General features: G+C 33.2%; 1 protein-coding gene across 1 annotated transcript; it reads right to left on the bottom strand.

The window, feature by feature from the left end:
* Positions 1 to 297: 297 nt before the first annotated feature.
* Positions 298 to 910, bottom strand: LOC132621502 (monothiol glutaredoxin-S10). The gene has a single exon (XM_060335801.1). The coding sequence runs from the start codon at positions 797 to 799 to the stop codon at positions 491 to 493; it is 309 nt and encodes a 102-aa protein (XP_060191784.1). The 5' UTR covers positions 800 to 910; the 3' UTR covers positions 298 to 490.
* Positions 911 to 23,549: the final 22,639 nt, after the last annotated feature.

A 23,549-nucleotide genomic window follows, 5' to 3' on the forward strand; every position in this document is an offset into this window, starting at 1 on the left:
TCTTAGTGGTTAAATTTTAGTCTAATCATATGTATGTACCAAAACAATAACCTCTCTGATGTAGCTTTATATGGTTTGACAGTGTGGTTTATAAATTTATAGTTTGCCCTTCGTAAAGTAATTCAACCATTATGCTTAATTCATGCATGCAAAGTTTGTTAGAGACTCGAAATTCTTTTGCGTGATCATAAAAAAGAACTTTAACCTTTTTTCATGACGACTAAAATTATGTATACGAAATTGAGAAAAAGAAGAGGGAAGAGATATATAGTACTATACTGGTGACACTTTAAATCACATTTATATAAACATTGTTGCATTTTCATTTTAAACAGAAATTGCTTTCAACATTCGGCACTTCCCATAAAGATCATGGCCTAGTATAAAAAGCCATGAGGAGGAAGTTATACATAAAAGTACAAAATTTAGAAGGAAAAATAGCCAACAAAAAAAAGGCCTTGTTTATAAATATTAGGAAAGGCTCTCATTACTAAAGCCAGAGAGCTCCTGCATCTTTAAGCATCTTCTTGAGTGAACCATTGATATGAAGTGTCATGACAGTGTTGGCTGATCCCACAAATCTACCACCAATAAAGACGGCTGGAACAGCCGGGCTACAGCCTAACCTGAGAAGAGATCTCTCCATTTCACGGCCATTGATATCTTCATCGAGCTCGTAAATCAAAGGGCTAACACCTTGCTCATAAAACAACCTTTTAATTGCATGGCACATGCAACATGAACTCTTGCTGAATATCACTACTGCCTTTTGTGATGCCACCTTCACTACACGATCCATCTATTCAATTTTTTTTTTTTTTTATGAAATGGGGTTTAGTTATTTTCTTGAAGTTGGATTTGCTAGATAGTTAGAGAGAGTTGGTTTTGAGATGGTAATTGAGATGTTACGAAGGGATATTTATATAGGGGAAAATGCTGATGATGAAGGTGGTGGGATGGATAACCTGAATAGTTTATTGTATTTGGAGAAATAAAGGAGATGGGGAAAAGTGAAAATTCTTTGAGATATTTGGATAGATTCTAGATTCTTGATTATGCCATGGTACAACAACATGCAAAATTCCGTTTCTTTGATTTGATGGTAGGTTTAGATTTTGCAAGAGCCAGGAACTATGTACATGGGCCCCCTCCCCCCTTTGCCCTAATTTTGAAAATTACACCTATGCCACTACCTACATAATACGTCATGCTTTTTACTTAGTTGTGTGGCAAGAATCAAAAGGCAGTTATTTGAGATAAATACGTCTGATCCCTCTAACGCTGACTTAGTGGTAGAATTTATTCCTTCCATATCCTAACTATAACCAATATTGTAGACTTTTTTTGTTTTTAGGATATAATATTATGTCCACTTACATAGTCCCGCATGGTTCGTGGGATGACAATTGAATCCTTTGCATAGTTTTGATCAATTCTTAACTCATGAATTATCTTTTCAATCCAAACTTTATATTTTTATTATGATATAAGAGGCCGATCCATCCCAATTCTTTGTTTATCTGATTGTGGACGCTCATCATATTATATTGCATGGTTCGTGAAATTGTTTGGGGAGTCCCGTGAGGCTGCTTGTTAAATATTTGTCCTCGTTTTTACATATCTAGCAAAAATAAATGTATTCTTTTCACAGGAAAGGCAAATGATATATTTATCCTTGCAAATGAAGCTGGTGCATTTCACGATTATATATGCATATAGTTGTGACGATCCAGTATGAATAGTGACCGATCCAACATGACGTTAGGTGGCATATTGCATGAAGTCATCTTGGTCTGTCTTTGTTTTTTGCCTTGAAAAAAAGACGACAGCCATGATTTGTGATGAATTCAATTTGACAGTTAAATTCAGTATATCATTAAGTCATAGTAGTCTATCATGACTTGCGTGCCACAATTCCAAAATGTGTTATCAAAACACCCCATCCCTTTACACCCAAAATTAACTCAATAACCCATCAGCATTCTAGTTCCATATGCTTGCTCTTTTTTTTTTCCCTTCAGATTTTGTCTTTTTTTCTTCTATTGTCATAAGACATGGTGTTCTGGTGTGGAAGATAAAGTATGGATTAACCAAATAAAAGACTTAATATATCCAAAAGAGGAACGTACGAAATAATTCTAAAGCATACATAAAGAATAGATGGTACCTTTAGCTATATATACAAGAAGTTTCAAGTTAAATCATGCATAAAAATTAGGAAAAATATATAGAGAAGTTTGATCATGATACAGAACTCAATCACTTTTTAGTTTTTGATGAACAAACTATGTTTAATTAGAGAAACGGATCTGTTCGTAGTATCAGAATGCAAAGGCATCAGGGTCTACAAGCCTCTCTAACTTTATAGTCATCGAACTAAAATCGTGTCTCAAATTATGTTAGGCACTTTTTTTTTTTTTTTTGACTAATTGAAAATAAAATTTAAAAGGTTCTTCACTCAAAAGTGGATGATTATTGAGTTAGTTTTGGGTGTAAAAGGATCGGATGTTTTGATGTGTTTGTTTACTGGGTTTTGGGTCATGGGGCAGTGGAGTTGGGTTGAGGCGAGTAAAATAAAGGAATTTTTTTTGATGGGGGTGGGGTTAGAATTTCATCCAATATAAATATGACATGTAATAAATAATTTTTTTTTAAAAAAATAAATCAAGAAAGTCCTATTAAGGGCAAAAGTGAGTCACAAGGATGAGCGAAGTGTATTTAACAAAATAGATGGACGAAAGGTACATTTAGACCTTTTCGAATAGTCCAGGGCATTTTTTTTTACCCTTTTTTGAATTGTTGGCATAAAAATTATTCATTTTTTTTCTGGAATAATTTTTCATTTTATTTAAAAATCAGTGTCTGGTCATGAAAATTTCGAATCCAACGTGAAGTTGTATTTCAAATTTGGAAAACAACTTATAACCCTATTTTTTAACTCACTTTTCACTTTTGAAGTTGTATTTCAAAAAATGAACACATGTTTGAATTTATAACATTCCCAAATATTCTTTGCAAAAAATATAACCAAACACGACTCCATCTTCAACTCCAACTCTATAAATTCCAAATAAAGTGAAAATATTTGGAATCTATGGCCAAACGTCTATTCTACTATTACCAAATGCATAACAAGCCAGAAACTACTTATAAGATAATATTCTGACCAACTTATAAACCTAGTGCCTGTTTGGATGGGCTTTAAAAAACAGCTTATAAGCTGAAAACAGCAACAGCTTATAAGCCAAAAACAAATAAGTTGGGGTAGCCCAACTTATTTTTTTTGGGCTTATAGCTGCTTTAGATAAGCTAAGCCAAACAGACTCATTTTTTTGGGCTTATGTTAAACATAAAATGACTTTAAGTTGACCAGCCAAACACTCAAAAAAGCTGAAAACTAACTTATAAGCCAATCCAAATGGGCTCTAGTCAAATTAACACTTTCCTAGTTCCTTAGAAAAATAATATTTAGTATTCTCTTTTTTTTTCTTTTTCCTTCTAGAGAATGTTGATTGATTTTTGAGATTTCTAGTTATCAGAGTACATGATAGAATGTCAACTGAAGATACGTAATTGAAAAAGAGGGGAAACTAAAGATGATAAGCATCAAAGCAGGGTATGGATACAGTTACGTGAGTATATCACAGGACGTCACAATAAAGTTTTGGAGAATTTCTCCTGGCATTTTTGATATAGAGAGGGCATCCTGAACCTGGCTTTGGTTTATTGGTTATGGAAAGAGATATAGATCTCAATTATGGATTCCCAGAAAAAGGAACACATATGGCTTGTCACAAATTTCAGTAATGTTTTCAATTTTGTGGTAGCCAATGGATTCCCTAAGAGACATCTTAATGGTAAAAGTATAGATAGATAAGGGCATATATACAAACATGCATCTGGCTCAAACTATATACGCATATCTAAGAAAAGATAATGTAAGTATGCATTTTATTTTTTCTTCGGTAGGTGTTGGAGAGGAGAAAAATTATATTAAATATAAAATTGCTATAAAGGACATATATGAAGGAGTTGTCTCTAGCATAATGCATTTTATTTTTTCTCCAGTAGGTGTTGGAAAGAAAAAATAAATATTAAATATAGAATTGCTATAAAGGACATATGTCAAGAAGTTGTCACTACCATAAGAATGATAGTAGTCAGAAGAAAAAAAGGAGCATCCTTTATATTAATCACACTTAGTAGTCAGAAGAAAAAAAGGACCTTCCTATATATTAATCCCGTGATCCTAACCAATAAAATATAAGACGAGGTTCTGTGGTGTGTGCAATTTGCTGATGATATTGCGACGAAAACCAACGGGGGAATCAACCAAAAATTTGAACTATGAAGAAATAAGGTTTAAGTAGAAGGTGATCGAATATATACTTAGCAAATTTAGTCCACATAAGAAGAGTGGAGTTGAAGTGAGATTAGAAGATATTGTGATATGTACAAACAATTCAGATAACTAGACTCGTTTTTCGAGGAGAATGAAATAATAGATAAAGATATTACACATGTAATAAAAAATGGATGAAGCTGAAAAGAAGAAGTGCTATCACGGAGTGTTGCGTGATATTATATGAAAGTGAATATTGAGCTGTTAATTTCCGACGTAACGTAAACCCGTCTACTAGGCCAACTCCCTAAGGGGGTCAAGTTCACAAATGGCCTCAATCAGAGGTGGTCTTGATTTTTTGGCCATGCTTGATATTTTTTTTTTAAATAGCTTCCGTTTCAGAAGATCTGCCGGGCAAAGCTTTTGTTGTCCATCAAGCATAGGTTATGATCATAAATTAGTTTAGGCAATAAACCTACTCAATTGACCATAAGTTCTGCCTTATAATTTTTTTATTTTTTATTTTTTTTTATCAATTTCTGCCATCTCTATCACTAGAGCATGGCAGCATATAATATATATATATATATATATATATATATATATATATATATATATATATATATATATAAATATATATAACGACACCAGTTACATAGCAAAGGAGTAGATCTCCTTGCACCAACTTAGAGTGGAGCATGCTCCATATCATCAAATAAATAGGATTTCCTTCTAAGCTTACAAAAGAGCCATAGAATAGATTGCTACCAATCTCTCCTATACAGAGATTTATCACCTATTAAGGCACATAAAAATTATATAGCCTATACATTTGTCTATCTAAGCAAAAGGCATTTCGATGAGTCTTCTGAAGAAGAGGGGTCCCACAGGTCCAATGTGGATATAACTTAAAGGCAGTTAGTAAGTTAGTTAGGCAGTTAGAAAGTAGTTAGAGTGATAGCTATAATTAGTTAGTGGATCTGATCTCAACCAAATAAGTGGAGTGAGTATAAAGAATTAGATATATCTTTGTATTAGATGGAACACTTCTCACAAGTTCGAGAATGAGTTGAATGAATAAAATGTGTTCTCTTCTTCTCCATCTTCTCTAGTACTGCTTCTCTTCCATTTTTTCTGTTCTCAATCAGTTCATGGCTGAGCTTTTAACATGGTATCAGAGCTTTGTGTGTAGATCCTAAAGCCCAGCTAATTCAGCTTCTCAAATTCATTCTGATTTTGGCTCCTTAAATTATCAAACAGTTCAAAGTTGAGATTCACTGGTCTGAACCATTCAACTTACGATTCAGCTGTATCTGTGTGTGTATTCAAGTTTGGAAGTGAAGTTCCAAGTGATTAAGGTGAAATAATCACTCAGTTCATTCTGTAGAAGTTGTCACAAAATCTAGGTCATCAAATTTGAACCAGATTCAACATGACAAATCCAGCAAGGACTGAATCATCTCTCAATGGTGAACAAATTGCTACGGAGACAGTAAATGCAACTCACGCAAATGGGAATTCACAACGAATTGATGAAGTTCACCACAATCATCCTCTCTACATTCATCCGTCAGATACACAAGGTTCAGTACTCATTTCAGTACAGCTTCAAGGTACAGAAAACTATTCTCTATGGAGTAAATCATGGATGCTTGTTCTGCGTGGTAAAAACAAATTAGGATTTGTGTTAGGCACATGTATGAAAGAAAACTATGAATCAAATTTGCATGATTTGTGGGATAGATGTAATGCTATAGTTCTAGCTTGGATCATGAATACAGTGTCAAAGGATCTAATTAGCACTGTGATTCACTCTTCTAGTGCTCACAAACTTTGGGAAGATTTTAGGGAAGATTTGATAAAGTAAATGCTTCTCGGGCCTTCTACCTACACAAGGAGATTACTACCTTAACTCAGGGAACATCATCTGTATCTGTGTATTTTTCAAGGCTCAGAGAACTCAGGGATGAGTTTCAAGCCTTAATTCCACCTCCTTCATGTCCCTGCCCTGAGTCAAAACAATACAAAGAGCACTTTCACCTGCAAGACTGTGGCAGTTTCTAATGGGATTGAATGAATCCTATGATCATGCTAAGAGTCAAGTGCTAATGACTGTACCTTTTCCAAATGTAAACCAAGCATATGCAATGATAGTTAATGTTGAAAGCCAAAGGAGAAACAGTGTTAGCAACTCTGCTGTTCATTCTGAACAACATGAGTCACTCGCTCTTATGAGCAACAGGAATCAAGCTTACATGAACAATAACCAGAGAACTTCTGGTGGTGTGAATACTGGAGGTTATAACAGATCTCAGAATGGGCCAACTAATAGTGGTTACAGGCCTAGAAATAACTTTAGAAACCAAAACTATCAAAACAATCAAAGTTATAACAATAAACCCTCACTCATTTATGATTTTTGCAACTTTAAAAGACATACAAGGGACACATGCTACAAACTGCATGGTTATCCATCTGATTCTAAGTACAAGAAGAAAGGATCTGGTCACTCCTATGCCAACAGTGTGGCAAGTACAGGCCAATCATCATCATCTGTTATGCAGGATAGAGCTGGCCCTTCCACAACAACTATGGCACCATTCTTTACTCAGGATCAGTATAATCAAATCCTACAGATGCTGAACAAGGACATAGAAGTGGACTCTAATGCACACTCAACTCACTCTGCCTCAGTTGGAGCAGCAGGTAATATTGTTGCCTGCTTGTCTAAATTTGTAAATAGTACATGGATTGTTGATACTGGGGATTCAAACCATATGGTACACAATCTTAATTTACTAAGTACTTGGGACAAACTATCAGATATGCATAAAAATAAAGTCAACTTACCAAATGGTAGTCAAGTTACTATCACTCACACAGGAGTTGCCTCTATTTTTAAGGATAAGTCCATAAAAGATGTTCTATATATCCCAGACTTCAAATTCAATCTCTTATCTGTGTCCAAAATAACCAAAGAGTTGCAATGTCTTGTGGCATTCCTTCCTGATTTTTGCATTTTCCAGGCACTCTCAAATGGGAAGGTGATAGGGATTGGTAAGGAAGACCAATGTTTATACATTCTAAAGGTTGGTTTTGATGCTGATCATGTCAAGGTTGTCACTACTCCACCTGTTATCTCTCCTGTGCTTAATAGTGCTTGTATACATAACAAGAAAAACAATAGTCTTAGTGCTGTGGAAGCTGAATGTCCTACTGATGACAATTTGACTTGTAATTCTGTTAAAGCTAAGTCTTGCAGTGACTTGTCTATATGGCATAGAAGACTAGGACATGCTCCTCTATCTGTTCTTAAGAAGATTGATACTTTGAAGTGTATTTTCTCAAAAGATCATATATGCACTGTGTGTCCTATTGCTAAGCAGACCAGACTGCCTTTTCCTATTAGCACTTCTTCATCCTCTCATGCATTTGATCTTATACATGCTAATGTTTGGGGTCCCTATAGGGTGCCATCTCATGATGGTAAAAGATACTTCATGACACTAGTAGATGACTACTCTAGGTACACTTGGATTTTCCTGATGCATACCAAAGCTGATTCAATTGTAGTATTGAGAGATTTTGTGTCATTTGTAAAAAATCAGTTTAGTTGTGGTATTAAATGCCTCAGGTCTGACAATGGCACTGAGTTTTTCAATGACCAAGTTACCAGATTGTTCACAACCTTAGGTATAATCCATCAGAGTTCCTGTGTCTATACTCCTCAACAAAATGGAGTTGTTGAGAGGAGGCACAGATATATTCTTGATATGGCTAGGGCCATCAGATTTCAGACCTATGTTCCCCTAAAATTCTGGGGTAAATGTGTTGAAACTGCAGTGTACCTTCTTAACAGACTGCCTACTGTGCTACTAAATGGTATATCACCCTTTGAGAGGCTATTTCATAGAGTTCCCTCCTTGCACCATCTCAGAGTGTTTGGGAGTCTTTGTTTTGCTACAAATGCCAAAAAGTCTGACAAATTCAGTCCCAGGGCTATACCAGCTGTCCACTTAGGCTATGCTTCTGTTCAAAAAGGGTATGTCCTATATGATCTCATCTCCAAGGTGTTCTTTGTTAGCAGAGATGCTGTCTTTCAAGAGCATGTTTTTCCTTTTAAAGATATTCACTCTGATTCTAACTTGTCTCCTTTGTTTCCAGTCTTGACTCTACCTACTGAGCCTTATTCATCTATGCCATCTCCACCTCCAACCTGCCCATCTTCCTCATCACCTTCCCATCCATCAAACACTCTCTCATCTGACTCAGTTGTATCTAATGAGCATTCTGCTCCTCCTATGCTTGATGATCTCCCTGATCCTATTCCTGCTCCCTCAGGAAGTTCATCTAGTCCATTTACTCCATCTACTCCTTTACCTTCTCCTACTCTTGATCCTTCAGTTCCATTCAGAAAATCCTCTAGACCATCTAAACCTCCCATCTGGATGGCTGATTACATTGGTCAGTCCTCCTCTTCTACCTCATGTGCTTATCCCCTATCTCATTATGTCTCTTATGACCATTTGACTCCTGCTTATAGATGTTCCCTCTCTGCCTACTCTGCTGTACTAGAACCAAAATCCTATGCTGAGGCTTGTTCCCAACCCCAATGGGTTGATGCCATGAAGGCTGAGATAGCTGCCCTTCAGGAAAATCAGACTTGGTCTCTAGTTGAGTTACTTGCTGGCAAGGTCCCTATTGGGTGCAAGTGGGTGTATAGGGTCAAGTACAAATCCTCTGGTGAAGTAGAAAGATTTAAAGCCAGGCTTGTGGCAAAAGGTTATTCTCAACAAGAAGGTCTAGACTATAAGGAGACTTTCAGCCCAGTTGCTAAAATGGTAACTGTTCGGTCAGTGGTGCTTTGGCTGCTGCATCTCACTGGTACATCTTTCAGATGGATGTCCACAATGCTTTCTTGTAAGGAGATCTGATGGAGGATGTCTACATGAAGGTGCCAGATGGCTTTTCAAGCCATGAGGAGTGCAGTAGAATGGTGTGCAAACTTCATAAGTCTTTATATGGCCTCAAACAAGCACCTAGACAATGGAATCTTAAGCTTACACAAGCACTAGTGGATCTGGGATTTAAACAATCTTATTATGACTATTCCTTATTCACTCAAAAAATTGGCACTGAGATCCTGCTAGTATTAGTGTATGTTGATGATCTACTGGTAACTGGTAGCAGCCTATCTTTGATCAAGAAAGTCAGGTTGGACCTACAAACCAAGTTCAAAATGAAGGACTTGGGTGAACTGAAATACTTCCTTGGCATAGAATTTTCTAGATCAGAGAAGGGAATCCACATGTGTCAAAGGAAATACTCCTTAGAACTAGTATATGAGTTGGGACTATCAGGCAGTAAACCAGCCATTACACCCTTAGAGTTCAACCACAAGCTTACATCTGTGGAGTATGACTCTATCATCAGTGAAAATGCATCAGATAATGATATGCAACAGACAGCCACTTCTGTAAATGACAGGCAGCTTGAAGACAAAGGATCCTATCAAAGAATTGTTGGAAGGCTGTTATATCTGACCATGACCAGGCCAGACCTTGCCTTTGTTGTACAGATCCTAAGTCAATACATGTATGATCCAAAACAATCTCATTTAGAAGCTGCCTTGAGAGTAGTTAAATACATAAAGGACACACCTGGTCTTGGGTTTTTTATGCCATCTTCAGGAGGAAACACACTAACAGCATATTGTGACTCAGATTGGGGATCTTGTGTAGAATCAAGAAAGTCAGTAACAGGCTATGTTGTGAAATTTGGTGAGGCTTTAGTCTCATGGAAGTCAAAGAAACAAGAGACCGTGTCTAGAAGTTCTGCTGAGGCTGAGTTCAGAAGCATGGCCTCAACTGTTGCTGAGATCACTTGGCTAACTGGACTGTTTTCAGAGTTGGGAATAACTGTTGCAACACCAGTTCAGCTGTTCTGCGACAGCAAAGCTACCATACAAATAGCAGCTCATCCCATCTTTCATGAAAGGACTAAACACATAGATATTGACTGTCACTTTGTAAGGGAGAAAATCCAAGCATGACTCATTACAACACATCACATTGGCACCAAAGAGCAACTTACAGACCTGCTGATAAAGGGTCTCTGCAGACCCCAACATGACTACTTAGTTACCAAGCTGGGAATGAAAAACCTGTTTTCATTCTTCAGCTTGAGGGGGAGTGAAGAAGAGGGGTCCCATAGGTCCAATGTGGATATAACTTAAAGGCAGTTAGTAAGTTAGTTAGGTAGTTAGCAAGAAGTTAGAGTGACAGTTGTAATTAGTTAGTGGATCTGATCTCAACCAAATAAGTTGAGTGAGTATAAAGAATTAGATATATCTTTGTATTAGATGGAACACTTCTCACAAGTTCGAGAATGAGTTGAATGAATAAAATGTGTTCTCTTCTTCTCCATCTTCTCTAGTACTGCTTCTCTTCCATTTTTTCTGTTCTCAATCAGTTCATGGCTGAGCTTTTAACATCTTCATTCTGAAAGATGGTAATTACATTCTATCTACATTGATAGCTCCCCTGATCTCTCTCGGAATGTTCTGTATATCTGTTTCAAATATATCTCTACTGCATTGTAGACCCCAGTTAGCCAACAAATCCGCAACTTTGTTTCCTTCTCTGAAGCAGTGGCGAATTGACCAGCCTTCCAGTTGGGACAGCATCCCTCGGATGTTGTTGATAATGCCCCATAGCTCCCATAGAACATCATTCTTCCTGGAAATCCAGTCCATTAGAAGCATAGAATCGCATTCTATTTCGATTTTCTTTATTCCAATCCTGTTACACCACTCAATCCCCATCTTCAAAGCCATGGCCTCTGCCTTGTTATTAGTCATACATCCAAAAGGCATGGCAAATATGTTCACTATATGGCGCCTATCGTTCCTCATTATTCCACCTCCTGCACTCCTACCTTATATGTTCTGCCTTATAGCTAAAAGCTAAAACTTATGCTTGATGGACAATAGTGGCAAAACTTTTGTTGCCCATCGGGCATAAGTTGTAGACATAATTAGTTTTGCTTATAAGGCAGAAGTTCAGGATATTTCAAGATGGTGAACTTGCTCAATTGACAACAAGTCCTACCTTATACGCAAAAGCTAGAACTTATGCCCGATGGGCAGCAAAAGTTCTTCTCATCGAATTTTTTCAAGTCAAGTTCATTTTTTAAAGATTTTGAAGCGGACATATAAATTCAAGACTAGCCACTTTTGGGGACACCACGCGTCATTGCTGCCTCCGCTTCAAAAAAATCGCTAGGCAAAGCATTGTTGCATCAGACATAAGTTGTGCAGTGAAATTAGTTTTGCGTATTAGTTAGAAGTTTAGGATATTTCGAGACAATAAACTTGTCCAATTGGCCACAAGTTCTTCCTTGTAACCAAAAGCTAGAACTTATGCTGATAAGCAACAAAGGCATTTCTTGGCTATCGGGCTAACATTGTAGACATATATTAGTTTCGCTTATAAGATAGAAGTTTAGGATATTTCAAGATAGTGAACTTGCTCAACTGGCCACAAGTTCGGCCTTATAGGAAAAAGCTATAACTTATGCCTGATGAGCAACAAAAATTCTTCCAACAAATATTTTTCAAGTTAAGGCCATTTTTAAAGTTTTTGTTAAGTGGGGACAAAAATTCAAGACCGAACACTTTTGGGACACCACACGACATTAATGCTACAATATTATTGCAAGATGAAATCATTAAAGTTAAATTATAAATAATAAATAATTATAAGCCTTGGTATTGCAAGATACTTTTGCAGATGTTCTTTCAAATTATATCGTACAAAAAATACTGAAAATTAAATTGTCTTACTTTAAGCTTTCTTTTTTCTTCCAAAAGAAGCATGTTCAAAAATAACATTTTTTCTTTTTTCTTAATATAATGAACCTTTTTATGGAATCTATATTATAATAACTTTTTCATGTTGACCTTAACTATTTATCCTAAATTATTTAAAATATTGAATATCCCGTATTTAATTTCACAAAATATTTTAATAAAAATAGATTTTTTTTCTTTTTTGCAATTGTTTAGTAGTATTATTGTTTGGAGATCAATTGTAATTTTTCTTAAGTACATTTTTTTTCCAAAGATTTTCTGAATATATAGAAAATAAATGTTTTATAGTTCCTCTTTTAAAATAGTCATTTATTAGGTAACTTTTATGTGGAAAGTGTGCACACGTAAAAATAGATAAATTAAACAGTACTTCATAATTTATTTTTCGAATGAGACGGAAGAATTCTAATTTACATTTTTGATATTTTTGAAAATATTTAACAGTGAATAAGTTATTTATGTTTATTCTTTTAGTTTAAAACTTATCCCTACCTTAAGTGAACACAGACACGTTTGACACAAATAAAACAAAATAAATTTAAGTTTAATCAGACGAATAAAAATTTAATATAGTTCTAATGCTAAATGGTAAATAATATAAATAAATAATAAATAATATTATAAGAATAATATTTAATTCAATGACTAAACCTATATTTTAAGATACAAGTTGAATGAGAGGATGATTTCGTTATGTGTCTACAATAAATTCTTAAGGAAAAATATAATTTGAAACAAGCTTAATTCTACCTCTGTCCCAATTTATGTGGCACACTTTTCTTTTAGTCTGTTCAAAAAAGAATGTTATTTTTTTATATTTAGAAATAATTTAACTTTAAAATTTTTCTTTTACCCTTAATGAAATGATTTATATGTCTAAGGTTGGTTTTATACCATAAGTTTCAAAAGTTTTTTTTTTCCTTCAATTTTGTGTCAAGTCAAATGGTTCCACATAAATTTGTACGGAAGGGGTAATATTTTCACATAAAAGAAAGACTCAAATATGTATGAATGCGCTTTGTGGGGGCCACTATCACATTTTTCACGACATCACACTTTTAGTGGCATGAAAAAAGTCCTTAAAGTTCTTAAAATTTAGCAAAATATGTGAGGACTTCCAAAATCATTAAAACCTTAATTACGGGTAGAAAAGACAGAAAATTGATGTGAGGACTATAAAAAATGGGTATTCTCCCTTATGTATAGTAGTAAAGTGACGTCCCAGCCTTTTGAATATTCAAAATTAAAAAAGAAATGAAAAGAACTCGTGCTGGTACAATTTTTAATATTTATGATATACAAACTTTCAAGCCCAATGCTATTGTATAACCTGACCTTTTTTCTGTATTATGGTTCGATTTGTCTTTTGCCTTTCCTGGAAATACAAAATATTATTCTTGAATATTTTCCAAAAAAAAAAAAAAAAAAAGAAGAAGAAGAAAGATTAGTGTACACTATCCCAGTCTCAATAATAATTTAAGGCGGAGCTATCAGCGTCAGCATCTTGCAGTGTTTGGCATTCTGATTTTAGAGCTGTCCCTTCACAAACCATAAATTTATATAAATAAAAATTTTGATTTAGATTTTCCTCCTTTATTCTTAAAGAACACTATGAATTTGAAGGAAAAAAATGAGGGCATAATCTGAGGGATCAAGCAACAGTTGGAGCATGTGTGAGATATGTATGATACACATCATTGTGTGATTCCAACAAAGAGGATCATATAAGTTGCATATCCAATCTTAACAAGATTATGACAGAATAATATCCTCCAAAGCATTTGATCAGCTTTATTATGCAAGAAATTGCGAATCACTAAAGGATAGAACTTAAAAATCTAAAATTGTAGAATCATTTGCACATGTGAATGTTTATCTTTTCACATGATTAATTCGCCAGTTGAAAAAATTCAACTTGTAGTAATCCTCTGGAGATCACTAAAATTGGAACTCATAATAATACAATTCGGATTGGGTATTATAAATGGTCATATAATTATGATTCTCTTTCCATCAAAGTCACATAATAATATTTTTAAACAAAAAAAATTACAAAACTCTGACCCTACTAACACAAAAGTCACAATTGCCGAACATTCTTTTGCTCTATATTTTAGCCTTTGGTATTTGGGATAATTTCATAGACCTCTCACTGTTTCCTTTATAACACTGACCTCCCTCGCAGTTTACAATATTATGCTTACCTCCTTAATTATTTTGATTTTTTGTAACAATTGTTTTAACCTATTTATTATTAATATTAATGTAAACAATTACAATTTGACTAACTTTCCTAACTATATACTATTTTGATTAATTAGATTTATAGACCTAATCACTTGCTCGAAAATGACTGAAAATAATATCACAATGTAAGGTTGCACAAGACAGGTAAATTGATTAAATGACCCTATACAAAATATAATAGATCGCCTCTATGTTATGTCAGAATCACCCATGTATACAGATGGTCATATGAGGGTCATATAACTCTATTCAATTTTGTAAAGACCCCTTGTTGACACCCGATTTTGTCCCTCCCTTATTCCAACTCATTCTTTTGAGCTCCTAATAATTATTAATAAACTAAATATATTATTTTCATCCTTACTTTATTATTAGGAACTGTCGCTTTATTAATACATCGTATATTGCTACTTATTCATTTACATAATAAGTTATAACCTAAATAATTTTCTTGCTTCATTATCACGTTATTTATATTTCATTAAATTACGCCTTATTTACGCTAATGGCTAAGTTATTATATCACATTCCCCACATGATTATGTTAATTCAGCCCATAATTAGTCCTAAAATTACTTGGGCTAAGGCCTAAATCATATGAAACCAGCACACTACCCGTTAAATGACCCAGCCCACTACCCGTTAAATGACCCGGCCCACGAAACAAATACACATTCAGTTGCCCTAACCCAATTCTTGATACCCGAACGTTTCAGCCGCCTCCACCCCGTCCTCTCCTCTCTCCATTTGTGGCTAAACCCTAGCTTTTCTTTAGCCATGGACAGTTTGTCTATCCCATTTTCATACCAAAACTTGTCCCTACATCTGCTTACCTGCGCGTTCTGTCGTTGAAAGGGAAAGGTTTTCCCATTCTTGCTTCAAGACGCGCGATGATCCTCAAAGACCATAAGTGGTCGAACCATTTTCAGGTAATATCCAAGTCAAACCACGTGAAAATCTTTTCGAAAACACTCAGATTTAAACGGTTCCATTTTACCTCGTTTTGAAAAACCCTAGATGATGGAAATCCCGCCCAAAAAACTTCGCATCCTAGCTAACCCTAATCTGGATCTATAAATACGAACCTTTTGGAACCTTAAAAAGGGGTTTTTTTTTAGCCGCCTTGATCCCTCTTGAAAATATTAACATTCTTCAATCCTAATACCTCTGGGTATTCATTCGAAATATTAAGTCATTTATTCTCTTTTACTCCGGCTACTACTTAGAATTCGAGCGTGGATCGAAGATTAAAACCCTCACTTCGCTGCACCTGAAGAAGGTCCGTAATTCTCCCTTCCCTTTTATTTTTGCATTTTTCTTTCTATTTTCTTGAGTTATTATGTGTTAGTTTGATATTAGAGCATGTTAATTAGTTAGCTTAACAGAAAGACCTGTTTGTATTCTAGAATTTTTTGGATTTAGTTAGTCTGGTATGTTAGTGTAACTGAGCATGTTTTTCTGGTTTAATTTAGTAGTTAAATAATGTTCATGTATGCTAGTTAATTTGGTTTTTTCTAAAATATGTTGGCCTTGGTTTGGTTGTTAAGCATGTCTCAAGTATTATCTTTATCTGTCCTGTTGAATCTGTGCCTATATCAGTAAGATCAGTTTGTCTAGCATGCTTGTATTAGTTTTAATATGCTTTGTTAAGCAGTTACTTAAGCTGAGCATGTTTAGCCCAACTTGATTCATCCTAATCTGTTAATGTATTAGTTTAGTCTGGATAAGCATATTTGTGTTAGCTCAAGCATGATGTTTAGTTTAAGTTAATCATGTTTATATGCTAGTTTAGATTAGTTTGTACAACATATTTGTGTTAGCTTAATCTGCCTATTTTAAGCACGAAGGTTCAGCCTGTTTAATGAAGCATGTTCAGTCTAATTTGTTTCTTTTAGTTTAAACTACTTACATGTTGGTCTTTACAAGCATGTTCATGTTAGATTGAATTAGTCAAGCATGATAGTTATCTTATTGAAGTACACTTAAGTGTTAGTTTAGTTTGGTTATTCTGTTGAGTTAGTCGGTTCAGTTAAGCATATTCATGTGATAGTCAGTTTGTTGAGTTGAACCTGTTTTGCATGAAGTTTATATAGTTGAGTTAATAATAATGGCATGGTCAAGACACTATTATTCCTAAATCTTGTTGTTTTAGTCCAGTTTTTGTTTCCTTTGTCATCTGGGCATATGATTTAATTTGGACTGTGTTAGATGTAATTCTTAGTTTAGTTTAAATAGGATAGTGACCCTACAAATGGTATGAGTATGGTACTGTTAAAAGTCTAAGCCTGTTGAAATCATGTTCTAATTTTGCTGAGGTTAAATCCTGTTCGAATGTGCAAACCCTTACTTCCAAATATTGCTAGATAAACTGATGTGATACTTGTTTAAAGTCATACTTTGGCCCAGAAATCTGTTAAGTATGTCAACTTGGTTAATTACTATATATTAGATCATCTAATTGACTGTTTTGTTTACTTATGTGTGAGAGATATTGGTATATTCTGATTTAGATGCACATTAAGCATATCTGTAAGTCTTTGTGTTTTGACATCAATTTCTAGAAAACTTTGTTGGTCCTGTATATGCATGAATATTCCCCATATGCCTCATTTGAGTTCTGTATATGATGTACACTTTCATGCTTGTTTGTTTTGTTCTATGTGTACCAGAATACTACAAAAATGTCCTTTATGAGTTTAGTATGTGTCTGTATATTGCAAATATGCCATTGTTTAGGCTCTGTATGTGTTTGTATGCTACTAACATACATTGTTTAAGTTTCTGCATATGTTATATATGCAAAAATGCCTTATTTGAGTTCTTTAAATGATTGATTATTGCAAAATACACCTAGTCCAGATCCTGTGCATCTCCGTGTGAGTAAAGTGTGTGTTAGTTAGTCCACTACAACAAATGTGATATATAGCTACGAAATTATTAGCTACGTTATGAAATTCGTCACCAATTGTTCATTTTTCGTGACGAAAATTATATTTCGTGTTTAAATACATGAGGCACATACTTTTAGTGACGAAACATAATATTTCGTAGCAAATTTTTGTGCACTAAAGTTACCCACCAAAAAATGAGTTGGCGCCATTTATTAAGTACTATTAGCTACGAATTTGAAATTATTAGTGACACATTATTTTGTCACTAATGATGTACCCAATTTGTGACGAACCATTTTTTGTCCTAAAACTAGTTACATTGTGGACACGAAAAAATTTCGTCACAAAAAATATGTTGATAAAATAGTGACAAATTAGAATTCGTAGCTAATCATTGTAAACTTTAGCCACAAAATTTTATATTTAATTGTGACCTTACCTTTTGTCACAAATAGTTCACACAATTAGTGACAATTGTATTATTGTCTTTATTTAACCTGCAATATAGTCACAACGAAATTTGTCACAAAAAATACAATTTTTAAATGGCTAAGACTTAAATTTCGTCGCTGAATAGTGAAATTATTGGCTACGATTTTTTTTTTTTTGTACTTATAGGTCAAAAGATCATCAATGATAGGACATCTTGATCTAAATAAAATAAAAATGAGAGTTTGATCGGTCAATGAACATGTACCGCACAAGCATAATTTTCTTTGATTTTAAATATTTTAGTAGTTTAGATGAAAGAAGAAGCTTTAAAAATGATACACCATCTAACATACGAAGAGCACAAAGATTCATAGATAACAATATAATTACATTTTTTTTTAAAAAACAATATGTATTTTTAAAGATGCGGCATATGTCTCTCGTTATTTTATCTTCATTAATTTTGTAATATTCAATAGAAATACAATATACATGCATAATTAATATTAGATACAGTAAAATATTTTGAATAATGTTGTATGTCATAGACGTTTTATATTTTTTTTAATTTCTACTTCATAAGAAATCAGTAAGAATTTGTAATATTTAAATACAATTTTTGTAGTGATAGCGCACTGCACATCTTTAGTGACTGGTAATATTAGTAACGGAAAATCAATCACTAATTCATTGCAATAGTTAATATAATTATTTTATGAAAGCTTTTACAATAACTTTTTGCCGTAGCTCTATCACATAATTTTTTAGTATTATTTTTACAAAGAATTTAGCCATAATTTTAGCACGGTATTTGGTAAGAATTATTGCAACAAACAATTTATCTCAATCATTTTTTATTTTTATAAATTTGAGATTCTTCACTATTAATGTCTGCAACTAGGGGTATTCCTAGTACAGTTTGGGTCGGTTCTTGGCTAAAATTAAAACCAAATCAATTTATTCCATTTTGTAATTATTAAAATCAAACCAAATCAAATATAATATATATCAATCAGTTTGGTTGTTGTCAGTTTGTTTTCTGTTTGGTTCGATTTTTCGATTTTTAAGAAACCTAATGTTTTCTTTCTCATTTCCCCACCTACAATTTAGGAAAGAATTTTTCATTATTTACAACTTATAACCCGTTATTACTCTTTTATTGTGATAGCTATAATTTATTTGAAATACGGAGAAAATGTTTTAAAATGTATAAGTTTTAATCAAGCGAATAAAGTTTAGAAGAAATACAAAATAAAAATATAAGCAAATCTTATAGTTATTTCTTTAAATAATTGAATTAATTGGACTCATGGCCTTCTTTTAAGAAATGAGCTTTAAGGTGTAAGTTCATTAAACCATTAGAGATGAATTATATTTTGATGAAAAGTATACCAAGTAATTAAAATTACTTATAAAATTAATATATTGATATATACAATTATAAAATTGTGTATATAATTTGACGGTTTGGTTCGAACTTTTGTTCGGTTTATTTTTATTAAAAACTAAACTAAACCAAACAAAACTTATCCATTTTTTAAAATTTTAAACCAAACTAGACCCAAACCCAAACAAATATCATCTTATTTAATCGTTTTGGTTCGATCTTCGGCTTGGATCGGTTTCTAACCAAACTGTGAACATCCCTAGTCGCGACCACACTCAATGCCTTAAACTTTCCCCATATTCATGGTATCATATTCCAATTATATTTTGTCGTGTGTGGGTTGCACACAACGGATATTACTTTTATTTTTACTAAAAACCAAACCAAACAAAACTCATCCATTTTTTAAAATTTTAAACCAAACTAGACCCAAGCCCAAACAAATATCATCTTATTTAATCGATTTGGTTCGATCTTTGGCTTGGATCGGTTTCTAACCAAACTGTGAACATCCCTAGTCGCGACCATACTCAATGCCTTAAACTTTCCCCATATTCATGGTATCATATTCCAATTATATTTTGTCGTGTGTGGGTTGCACACAACGGATATTACTTTACTTACATCATTAAACTTGTAATTAATCTAGTTTAAATATAAAAATTTGTGGGACCTTACAATTAATATTTACAATTTGGGGTGTCAATGGTAAGGTTCAGACGGTTATTTTTTAAAATTTATACCATACTGAATTTTCAATAATTTCATTTCATATAACCAAAATTAGAGTTTTTCAAACAGTCCCGTCATCCCGGTTTCTTTTCAGTATCGGTACGGTTAGGTTATTTTCCGTACCTTGTTTTGGAAAAAAAATATCACGTAAGAATCACTAGCAGAATTTAGGACACAATACCATGCATAATTTTGTAGGATTTTGACAAAACTCTCTAGACAGTTTTACTATTTAAAAAGGTGATAAATTAAGAAAACATAAAAGACGATAAGAATAGAGATTTATCCCACTATTTTACAGTACTATAAAACAATGTTAAGCAAAGACAAAAATACAATTTAGATGGCGTGAGCGGGAAGAAATCAATCAAGATGAGACTCAAGAACTGAGTCTACTATAAGATTAAGTATTCATTAAGGGAAAGTTAAATCACACGAGATGAAAGATACCTAATATCTTGTAGGTTGCTACCCAAGATCGTCGGAATACGTTGTAGCTTACAAGTTACTACTTGAGATGCTATAACTAATTTAATTTCAATAGGAGTAGTATAATAAGTTTCAAACTTGGGACTAAGTTTCAAACTTGGGACTTTGAGTGTTAATTATGTTATCGGCTCATAATTGTTTTCATCATCCAGGGCCAAGGTGAAAATTCTAATATATTATTATTCTTAAACTTAATATATAAAATATATTTTACACATAAATTTATTTGGCACGGTCGGTATTTTTTCGGTTTATTTTAATAAAATTAAAAACCTTCCTAATTCTTTGATACGGTTATAAATTTATATAAAAGCCATCGATTTTATTAAAAGAAACCTAAAAATCGGTTCGGTACGGTTCGGTCGGTTAAAACGATTGTCTAAAAAGCATTGACACTCTATGTACAATTATCCTAATACTAAGCCTGCTCATATACATACATAATATCGATCATATATACAATTATTTTTAAAGTGTGTCACATTTTGTCCAAATAAAAATTGTGAAGTAAAAAGTGTTGAAATCATCCATAATACAAAAATCAAAGATAGAAATATAATTTTAATATTTAATGGTAAGTCATGAAGTAAAAACAAGTCATAAGTATGGAAATTTTACACTAAAATATTGGAGGGAGGGTAAAATAACAAAACTTGATTTTCAATTATTTTATTTCCCTCCAATATTTTCGTGCAAAATTCCCTCTCCCAACCATTCCCTATTTTGCCTCCCTGTAAACCACGATCAGCTTACCTACTCATATAAAGTTTAAGTATCCCACTCGAATGCAAATACTTATACTCCAAATCAGAAGAGAATTCCTCGTATATATTTTCTTCCTTTCCCAATTGATTGTTATCCACCTTACAGTTCATTAACTCTGCCTCTCTCTTGTTTGATTATAACTCGTCAGTATCTCTCCCTAATAAAAGTTCCTAACAACATTTGCCAATGCTCTATGAGGAGTTGAATATGTGTTTTTTAGCACAAGGAGCAATTATTTTACGGTAATTATTCGACTCCTACAAAGAGTTCATCTTAATGGAGGAATTCTTGTCATCTTTTTAATAAGGAGGTAAGTTTTTATTGATTTTTGATAATCGAATAGTTAACGATTTAGTAGAGAAGTTATCATTTCTTTCTCTTTCTATTACTTGCTTCACTAATTAATGTTAGTTTTATTATTACAGTTGAAGATATATTTTGATATAAAAAATTATACTAAAATTATATATTCTTTCTTTTCACACAGGTACATGAAGGTATATTTTGATGTTTGAGTGATTTTACTTTGTTTACTCAATGAATTTGTAATCAGATGCTACCTCAGAATAATATAGATGTAATTAGTATATGATTTTTTTCTGTATTTTTGATATTACACGTCTCTTTTATTTTTGTATTTTTTTATTTACATAAGCTAATTTTAAATGTTGAAATGTACATGTAATTACTGATAAAAAAAAATATTTAACTATAGAAAGTAAATTGTATTGCTAAATTCGTCTCAACTTGATTACATTAAGTGAAAAAAATTTTATCCCTAAATGGCCTTTATATTAATAACATAATTATATTTTAACTACAAATTAACTTAAAATTTGATGACATTGACATTATCATTAATTAATATAACATATAGTGACGAATTAGTCTTGTCAGTAATAACACCATTTTCGATGCACAAATAATTTTCAACGACGAAATTGTTTACTTTCCTCGACAAACAAATTTGTCACTAATTTATATATTTAGAGACGAAAATTTTCTTTCGTACCCAAAGCACATACCTTTTAACTACAAATTATGTATAGCTTTAAAGACAATCAACGTCGTCACTAATTAAAATTATAATTAGTGACAAATTAGATTTGTCGGTAATAAACGTCTTTTTAGCGACGTAATAATATTTTTAGCTACAAAAACTTTACGCTATTTATGACAAATAAGTTCGTCATAAATACTACTTATTTAGGGACGAAATTTTATTTTGTAGTCAATATAACGTTATTTAGCGACGAATCACTAAGTTGTCTCTGTATACTTTTAGTGACCCATGGTTTAGGGACGAAAGATTGACGAATTTTTTTTCGTCACAAAAAATTTTTTGTGACGAAATATGACTTTTAAGTGACAAAATAATTCGTCACATATAGTGAAATTTGTTGTAGTGGTCCTGCATATATTCTATATTACCAGTATATATCTTTGTTTAAATTCTGCATGTGTTGCAAGCACATTTTGCTTAAAATATGTATATGTGTGTATATCTAGAGTATGCTTTAGTTAGTACATTTATGGGGAGATTAGTTTGTCATTATGGATTAAGCTTGAACCCTCCCCGATGTTAGCCATGCCTGGGATTCATGGAAATCCCTTGGAACTTGTGCAATGTCGGGAAGATGGGGGTTAAAGCTTTTCAATACTAACCTTCTAAACATCCTTATGATTGTGCATACATGAAGTATACTCAAATATACATAATGTATACATAAGTCACTTGTTTGTCTTGAATATTGAAACTGCTTTATTAGGTTGGTTGTCGATCATAAAGTCTTGTATATTATAGAATCATGTCACCGCTCTAATTTTTTTTTTCTTTTTCCTCTTTTGCATGATATCCGGAGCGGCAAGAAGTCTCAAATGAGACTCGATATTCCCGTTAGCTCAAGAAAACTTGCATTTCGCCCTGTCAAGTATCTATTGCTCTATGCATTCGAACAGAGTCGAAAAGGGATGACGAAGTCATCATCTCTCATTATTCAATTCCTCGCCCTCTCCCATCCAAATTAAAAATGAAATGGGAGTAGGGGAATCCTCTATCTTAGTTCCCTTTTTATTTGATTCGGTTATGACCTTGCTATTTCAGTAATGTTTTCTAACATGATTTTTTAGTATAAGTACAGGACCAATACCGGTATTAATTTTTTAAAAAATAACGGCTGATATAAGGGGAAACCGATAGCTTTTTTTGGAAGTCCTTTATAATGTTTTCAATGTTTTTTGAGAATTTAGGTATATATTTGTAGGCCTTTTTCATTTAACCGGTAGTATTGCATAGAAGAAAAGACGTGGTTCATTTTTTAGGCTTGTAGTAAACTGACTTTTTGAACCTAGACAGCTTCCTTTGAGATAATTAATAATTGATTTTCTACATGA

This window comes from Lycium barbarum, chromosome 2 (genome assembly GCF_019175385.1).
Source record: "Lycium barbarum isolate Lr01 chromosome 2, ASM1917538v2, whole genome shotgun sequence".
Classification (NCBI taxonomy): Eukaryota; Viridiplantae; Streptophyta; class Magnoliopsida; order Solanales; family Solanaceae; genus Lycium; species Lycium barbarum.